The sequence below is a fragment of the Antrostomus carolinensis genome, unplaced genomic scaffold (assembly GCF_000700745.2).
Source record: "Antrostomus carolinensis isolate BGI_N321 unplaced genomic scaffold, ASM70074v2 scaffold38485, whole genome shotgun sequence".
Taxonomy (NCBI): Eukaryota; Metazoa; Chordata; class Aves; order Caprimulgiformes; family Caprimulgidae; genus Antrostomus; species Antrostomus carolinensis.
Genome location: NW_010316386.1, coordinates 4,243 through 13,143, shown reverse-complemented (window position 1 = coordinate 13,143; position 8,901 = coordinate 4,243). Strand labels below are relative to the sequence as shown.

Below are 8,901 nucleotides of genomic sequence, written 5' to 3'. Positions count from 1 at the left end.
GCTCTTCGGTGGGTGACCTGGCCAAGGACCTGGGAGTGGAGTTGCGGAGCTTGGCCACCCGCAACCTGCGCCTGGTGAGTGAGGGTGGCCAACGGCACTTCCAGGTGGACCTGGCGGCAGGCGTGCTGCTCCTGGACCGCAGGCTGGACCGGGAGGCACTGTGTGGGCAGAGCCCCACATGCTCCCTGCACCTCCAACTCGTCATGGAGAATCCCCTCCAACTCCATCGCGTTGAGGTGGATGTCCTTGATGTCAATGACAACGCGCCCCAGTTCCCTAAGCCGGAGGTAGTTTTGGAGATCACTGAGGTAGCCAACCCTGGGACTCGGCTACCCCTGGAGGTAGCAGAAGACCCGGATATGGGCTCCAACTCCATCTCCACATATGAGCTCAGCCCCAGTGAGCATTTTGCCCTGAGTATCAACGTGAGAGGAGATGGTGTTAAAATGCCCGAGATTGTACTTGAAAAAGCACTGGATAGAGAGAAAGTGGCTGTTCATCACTTAACACTGACAGCCCTGGATGGAGGGAATCCAGTGAAATATGGCACTGCCAAGGTCACCATCCATGTCCTGGATGCAAATGACAACCCTCCTGTCTGTGATCCACCCATATCCAAGGTACATCTGGAGGAAAATGTGCCAGTGGGCACTTTGGTCACCAAGTTGAATGTCACCGACCTGGATGAAGGTCCCAACGGGGATGTGGAATATTCTTTCAAAGTTAGCAATAATGTGCCTGGTAAATTCACCAAACTGTTCTCCTTAGACCCCCGGACAGGGGAGATCAGAACCAAAGCCCCACTGGATTATGAGGAATCCAGTGCTTATGAGATTGCGGTTCGAGCCAGGGACAAGGGATCCCCAGCCATGGAAGGACATTGTCACCTGCGAGTGGAATTAATTGATATCAATGATAACAGCCCAGAGATTGTGCTGACCTCTCTCTCCAGCCCAGTGCAGGAGGACGCAACCCCTGGAACTGTAATTGCCCTCATTGGTGTGAAGGACAGCGATTCTGGTGACAATGGGCAGGTCCATCTGCAGATAGCGAAAGAGCTGCCATTTAAACTGGTGTCATCTTTTAAAGAGCATTTCTCACTGGTCACAAATGGCCCCCTTGATCGGGAGAAGGCCAGTGGATACAACATCACGGTGAGGGCTGTGGATTCAGGGTCTCCACAGAGGGCCACGCAAAAAACCTTTTACCTCCGAATTGCTGATGTGAATGACAATGCACCGAATTTCTCCAGCCCTTTTGATACAGCTCACGTTCAGGAAAACTCCCTTCCTGGAACTTCTGTCTTTTCAGTGTCAGCATCTGATCCTGATGAAGGTAGCAATGCCAAGCTATCTTACTCCATCCTGGACAGCGGGATGCAGGATGTACCCATCTCAACCTACTTCCGAATAGACCAGGACAACGGCACCATCTACACCATGAGAGCTCTGGACTACGAGCAGGATAAGGTGTTCCAGGTGCCTGTGGAGGTGAAGGATGCTGGGTCTCCTATGCTGAGTAGTACTGCTGTGGTCCATGTGTTTGTCCTCGATGAGAATGACAATGCCCCCACCATTGTCTACCCATCTGTCCCGAAGGGCTCTGCCTTCCACCAAACTATACCGACCTTGGCAGAACCTGGCTATCTGGTCACCAAAATTGTGGCCGTTGATGCTGATAGTGGCCATAATGCCTGGCTGTCCTACCAGCTGCAGGAGACCACTGAGGCTTTGTCTTTCCAAGTGGAACGCCGCTCTGGAGAGATAAGGGTTGCACAGGCTCTCAGGGAGTCAGAAGATGCCCATAGGCTGGTTGTCGAAGTGAGGGACAATGGTACACCATCCCTCTCGGCCTCTGTGATAATAGTAATTTCTCCAGAGGAAAACAGTGTGCAGGACTTTGCCAAGTCCTTGGACCTCCCCAAATCTTCTCCCGAGGATACCAACCTGACACTTTACCTTATCATCTCCTTGGTGTCCATTTCCCTTGTGTCCTGTGTGATGTTTGCTGTGATGGCTGCCCGGTGTCTCAAAGCTGGCGCTGCCAGCTGGACTTTTGCGGATTGCTGCCGGGGGTCTGGCCGCAAGCCCACCTCCCATTTCCATGGGCAGATGAAGCCAGATGGCTTCATCAAGTACCTGGATGTGGGAGGAGCAGGCCTGACCTCCCAGGCACAGAATTACACCTCTTGTTTCTCGCCCATGTCTGACCAGAGTGATTTCCTCTTTGTAAAACCTTTCAGCCACTCTAGCACTGCGGAGACCGTGGCAGCCTATGAGCAGGTGACCAGCACCTTAGCAAGTCCCTGCGATGGGGTAAGAGTTGGGTGTTTCGTACTGTCCTGTCTGCTAAGCGCAACGGTCCGTAATATCCAGGCCAACTGGCTGTTCTCTGTCTGTCCTTCCACCTAAGGAGGTGGCTTCAGGGAACATGTGTCACTGTCACCTCCTGGGAGGTGGCAGGTGAAAGCTTTGGCTTGACTTGATGGAGGTGGGGGAAGGGGCTGGGCTGCACTGTAAAATCAAAGACACTGTGTTTGTAGTAGTGGTGAGTTTTCCTTTGGCCCCGTTTGTACTCTTTTCTTTTTAAAGTGATTCCTAGCACAGTCAGGAGTGTGGGTTTGGGTGTTTAGCTTCTTGATTCCGTTTAACCCCTTTATTCTGCATGGCATACGAACTGTGACATGGGAGGAGATTATCGGAAAGCAAAGTTTGTTGGTGTTGCTTTTGCTCTGGTTTAGAAGTGCATTGTAGAAATTTGTCATTTCTTAACTCCCAAGTGTTATCAATTACTGATGGTGCCCCGGCAAGGAAGCATTTTCCAGCTTGGACATTTTGAGTGAGGGGCTGAATTTGATATTCAGTACTGAACATAGTGACATTTTCACAAAGATCCCGGTGACCTTACGTGCCCTTGGGCTTGCAGAGACCTAGGCAGTGGGGAGCTTTGAAAACTTGAGCCACTTGTATTCAGATTTCTAAATATGGGTGTAGGTGACTGTCTTCAGCTGTAGCTTTTATAACTTTAGGGTATAAAAAATAAAGTTATTTTGTGTCATAAATGCCTGTCCTAAATTTGAAAGTGGTAATTACAATAGGAATTCAAAATACAGGTTGGGAAGGGCTTATCTGGTGCAGGGCTATGTGTCAGCATGTGCAAAAATGTGTATCTGAAATCTGGAGGGCAAGTACTTAAACAGCTTAATTTGCATGTGGTATTGGTACCAGTGGGGCCTCTATTTTACGGGAGTAATTTATTCTAATATATTCTTTCATGAGAATCTTCAAAGCTGTGGAGAAATTAGTGAAATCACATCTACTAAATAAAAATCTAGGTCAGCTGTACCCGTCTTCACTTTTCTTTAGTAATTGCATGTACAAGCAGAATAATCCTATAAAATTTATGTTCCACTGTAGGGACTATGAGCTGCTCATTCCTAAGGTGACTGAGAGAAATGTTGCCTGTTCCAGGTAGCATGTTATCATTTTGGAGTTCATTAAGAAGATTATGATTTTCGGAAGTAGGTGTCTTCTAGACAGAAAACAGTTCTGCTATTTAGTGCTTTTCACAAAGGCATGATTCAAACAGGAATATGCAAGTTGGCTTCATGTCCTTCCTTATTTACAAAATGTCCATTGTCTGGTGGTAAAACAACAGGGCAGAAAGCAATATGGGGGTTTATTAATGAAGTTACAAAGTGTGCTACTGTGTCCAAAGTTTATTGTGTCTTCTAAACAAATAATGCTTTTTTTCTTTTCCTGTCGGAAGTTCTTTTTTTTTCCTCTGTGAACAGAAAAATATTGTAGTGCTCCGAGGCCACAGCATCTAGGAAAAGTAACTCAGAGTGTGTGAAATCAAGATCTTAGGCAGGCTTTTTTAAGGACAGGAGAAAGACAGATTAGGCAGGTCTGTTATCAATTTACCTTCTGGCATTAAAAGCATCTTTCTCAGTATCAATTAACTCTGCCACCCCTACCCCCTCACTCCTCTAAGCTCATTACTTTGGTACCAGTGCTCCTGGTGAATTGATGCTCTTATCATTTTATTTCATGCTTCATTTCTTTCACAGCCTGGTTTCCTGAGCTGCTTTGGAAGATTATTCACTGAAGAGTTTTTGCCATGCTTTTTAGTATTCATGCTGGTTCAGAAATACTCCAGAAAGGGGGAGGGGGAGCTTTCTTCTTGTTCTAATTGATTTGCTTTCTTTCAAAGGAACATGCTGATATTCCAGAAATAATCCAGGATCAGTTCGCTTTCATTTTCAAAGGCAAGAATGTGTGTATTAAAACTCTCCTATTTTCTCTGCAGCAAGTTCAACCTAATACAGACTGGCGCTTCTCTCAGACCCAGAGACCTGGAACGAGTGGGTAAGTGCCTTCTCTGTGTATGTGTCCGATGAAGGTTTCTTTCCTTTGTGTGCTGCTTTCAGTGCTGGGAAGTCCTCATCTGTCAGCTCTGAGAACAGCTGTTCCCTGTCATTGATAGAATTGCCCAGCCAGAGGGTTAGAAATAGGGCTGCTTCTCTGTCAGCTCTGTTTGGTGGTGGGATGACAGCTGTTGTTCACAATGGTGGGGCTGATTTTGGTGTCTACAGCTCAAGGAGTACAGTCAGGAACTGGAGGGAACTCCAGGTGAAGCTGTGAGATGGTTAAAGGACTGGAAAACATGCTTCATGGGGAAAGGCTTCTTCTCTAAAGCAGATTTTGAGCATTTAGACTAGATTCTGAGTCCAAAAATCTTGATTCCTCCCCCTGCACGGAGGCCACTGGAAATCACTGTGTGAGTCCCTTCACCAGCCATGGAGCCTCAAGCTCTGTGCTGCTGAAGTGTACTGCCTGCTCTGGCTTGAGCACCTCATGCCAAACTACTGTGTAAGCCCTTGTGGCAGGCAGAAGTTGAGTGGATGAGCCCCAGGTCCCCAAAGGTCCCTCTAGAGAAACTTGTCCCAGCCACATCTAACTCAGCAGAGGCAGGTCTTTCAGGAAAAGTCGCTGTATGTGCTTTCTCCTGGAGACTAGTCTGGCTGAATCAGGGTTGGTGTCCTTGGATCCAGCTCCATTTGTTGGAGAGTCTGGAACTTTTCTTGCATTCCTTGGGAAGTGCCAACACCGACATGGGGTGGTTCATTGGTTCACCCGGGTGAGATCTCTGCACACTTCCCGTTACAGTTGGGCAACTGGGCAGAGGGAGGCTAAGGAACAAGAAATAAACCTAATGGGTGAGGGAGGAGACTCACAAGAAGGATGTCTCCTAAGGTCTGCTCTTGCTATCAAAACCATGTCTGAGTTTTTGACAGTTTGTGTATGATGTAAAAAAGATAAGAAGCCCTGGCAGCAGAGCAGAAACCTGCCTCTCAAGCGAGTACCCCTCTCTGGACTGTGTGCCCTCTTGGCTCTGACCCAACAAACTTTGCTTTTCTTGGTCCACAGTGAAAGTGTTGACGAGAAAATGTTGAGCAGGTGCCCTTCACCTCTCCCATCTTCCCTCCTGGTTCATAAGTAGGGGCAGGGATCCTCTTTGGAGAGTGAACTTCCTTAAGTACCATCAAGGCAAGAAAGGACTTAAACTGTGAGTCCACCTTCCTCTGTGAATACCCCAACCAGAGGTTATTTTATATAAGAAGACTGGCTCCAGGATAATTTATATGTGAAGAGATTATATCTTCTGGGACACACCCAAGGATTATATCCTTGGAGCAATCAGGAGTAAATTTGGATGCTGTGCTTCCTTGGCTTGCTGGGTCGGGCACCATAGCTCTGTGGAAAAGAGAGGAGCTCTTTGCTCTTTTTTTTCCTGGTGGCAGCTCTTATGGAGGTTTAAATGGTACCACAGGGAGTATCTGGTCCTGAATTTTGCTGTTGGAGCTTGCAGTTAAATATCTGCAGCAGCTGGTTGTGTCTGGCTTGATAATGTAGTGTAACAGGAAATTAAGACACTGCTATAGCCAACTTGTTGCAGTGATTAAACTCTGTTACTAGGCTCTCCTAGCTGACAAAGCTAAACTAGAAAGCATTCCTACTAGAAACCATCTATAGACTTGAAAACAAGGCTATTGCTGGAGCAGTTTTCTCAGAGGTCTGATGAATTGCCTATCACTGACAACATTTTAATCAAGAAGAATCGTTCTAACCATTTATGCTCTAGTTCAAATGAGAATTAACAAAGTGCTGTTAAAACAAAAGTGTGTCAGAGCTGCTGTGATAGTTTTGTTATGAGAAGTGAGTAAATGAGCCCCATCAGAGCAAACTCTACTGCTCCCTCTTCTAGCATCATGCTGGAGCTCTTCAAGGCACAGGGCTGATGTGGTCCAGACCTACTTAACTCAGTGACAGGGACCTTTTCTTGGGTCATGGGACAGTGACCCTCACCCCAGCCCTCAGCCTCTGCCTGAAGCTCTTGACAAGCTCCAGCCCCTTCCTAGTGCCTGAGTGGGAGCAGCAGCATGTGGAGTGGGAAGAGAGGGCAGGAGGAAAGGCAGCCTCAGACCCTGTTCATGGGGAGCTGAATGAGCTTGACATCTTGGTTGTGGTGCATGAGCTGCGATGTTACCCCTGATAATCTGTGACCTGGGTGCCCATGGTAGTCCCTGAAACAGCCACTAGTGACTTGTGTCCGTATCTCACCCCCGTGATGGGGTCCCATAGCCCAGGCTGCCCAGGCTGGCCTCCAGGTTTGGAGAGGGCTTTGCCTGAAGGCTGCTACTGCAATAACTCAGTGGGTTTTAAATTCAGCTGGTTTTCCCTGTCTGCCTATGTGCAGATTCTACATTTTCAATGACAGAGCTCTTGCTGATTTTTTTCCTCTTTCTTTTATCCTGTTTTAAGTTAAATCAAGGCATATGTTTTTTTATAAACCTGTGTTACAATACTAAAGGATGGAAATAATTAAGTTGTATGTTATGTGCCCAGCCCTGACATCTCTCTGGTGATCAAATAGGCAAATCCTGAAGAGCAGACTGCTCGCTGGTGTGTTCTTCCCATACTCTTCCCAGCATTTTAGTGTCTGGTGTGTGAATTCCCTGGGCACTGGTTGGTAGTACAGGTATTAAAGAGGGTGCAAGGGCAGCTCCCTGAGCCCTGCCTGCTGTTACTCTCTCCCATGTTAGTTCCCGTACAAATGTGTCTCCTGCTGACAGGAGATCCTCTCTAGCACCATGAGCTCTTGGAACTGCAAGGCTCTGCTTGGAGCTTGGGGAGCACAGGCCACCTCTTAGCTGAAAAGAAAAAAAAAAAGTACTCAATTTGTCTGACTTAAATTAAATAGCAATAAAGACAAGGCAGCTTAGGCCAGCGGTTTGAATGGATCTGGCACAGACCCTAAGCCAGAAAGGAGGCTTAAACTCATGTTGTGATTTCTCTTTTGCTGTCTTCATGAGAGTTGGAGAAGGGAACAATCTTGTCTTTTCTCAGTGTAGCTCTCCCCACCAAAACAAATCCCACATGTCTCCAAGCACCTGGAATCAGGCAAAATTCAGGGTAAGCTCAATAAGGCAGGGACTGGCTCTCAATCTTGTGTATCATGACATTCAGAACTCTGTTAGGAGACAACAAAGAGAATTTGTTCTTTGTTCTGAAACACAGGAGAGCTCTGGTGCACGTGCTCAGGAAATAAGAGCTCAGACAGTATCCTTTGCAAATGTGATAGGGAGTCAGAGCTGAGTAGAGCTATTCTCAGTTAATCTTGTTTGGGAGAAACAGGAGTACAGATTAATTCATTTAATGATGTTTACATTTTGTTTTCTTAAAAAAAAAAAAAAAAGCACCCATGCTGTCTCCGGGCAAATGTAAATGAATACAGAATGATACCGAGCAGCAGATGCTGTTCCCAGACAAATCAGATCAGTGGCTGTAGGGGAGATTACCGCGAGGAATTGTCCAATCTGAAGTAGAACAGTCCAGCAGCATTGCAGGACATCCCTGTGGGATCATCAGCATGGGGTTTCCCTGGGGAGGTGGCATATGGGAGGAGAATACAGGGACTAGTATCTTGTTGCTTTTTCACTAGTTGCCAAAGAAATAGAGACCAGGCTTGTGCCTTGCACATTGGTGGCTTTTGCCTGACTCCGGTAGCTCTTTGTTTTGATCTCGTGTGATGGTTTATTCAGGAAAACACAGGGCTCCAGCCAGGATTTCCTTCCTGGAGGAGTGGAGAGGGCTTTGTTTTGCTCACAGGTGGGCACAGGGTGAGTTATCCCGGGCTGGGAAGAGCTGGCGTATCCTAGGCAGCTCGTGGGAGGAGTGGGGTCAATCTTGGGCTGTGTGGGCAGGCTAGAGGGAGATCGCAGGCAGGAGGCACTTCAGAGACCATGGGGGGAGATTCACAAGGAGGTGGGGAGCAGTGTGGGAATCCCTGCTCACTCCAGGGGCAGGAGGAGCAAAGCATGCACAGAAGATACGGAGTGCCATTTCACATCCCTCCCTCCATTTATTTTCTCCAATCCTAAATCTCCCCATGTTTAGTGGTGGACCTGGCAGCATTAGGTTTTTGGTTGGACTTGATGATCTTAAAGGTCTTTTCCAACTGAAACAATTCTATTATTCCATGACACGCTTCCACCCAGGGGACCCCATGTGTATGTTTGTGTGGGACATGACAGAGCATGCAGCAGCTGGGGCCAGGGGACAGAGACAGGGAGATGCCAATGTTCATGGGCTTACACAGCACGGGAGTGGATACACAGCAGAAAGACAACTGGCCACAGATGCAGACTTTACCACGTCCTTCCTAAAAAAAAATACTTGCTAACTCAGCAGCCACAGGGGTGTCTGTGGGTGTTGTAACCCCCTAGGAATTTATGTTGCACGTTTGTTTAATGTTAGAGTGGACGCAGTAGCCTGTGCTATAAGGCATATGCACAGGTATAAACCAGGCATGACAGGTCCTGGTAAAAAGGCTCTTTCC

The 8,901-nt window shown here is 47.4% G+C and overlaps 1 protein-coding gene across 1 annotated transcript; it reads left to right on the top strand.

The window, feature by feature from the left end:
• Nucleotides 1–11: 11 nt before the first annotated feature.
• LOC104525185 (protocadherin gamma-C5-like) lies at nucleotides 12–2,315 on the top strand (the record flags this gene model as incomplete). The annotated part of the gene is made up of 1 exon (XM_029085033.1): nucleotides 12–2,315. A coding segment is annotated over one exon (2,304 nt), but the record flags the coding sequence as incomplete, so codon positions are not given.
• Between the last annotated feature and the right edge of the window lie 6,586 nt (nucleotides 2,316–8,901).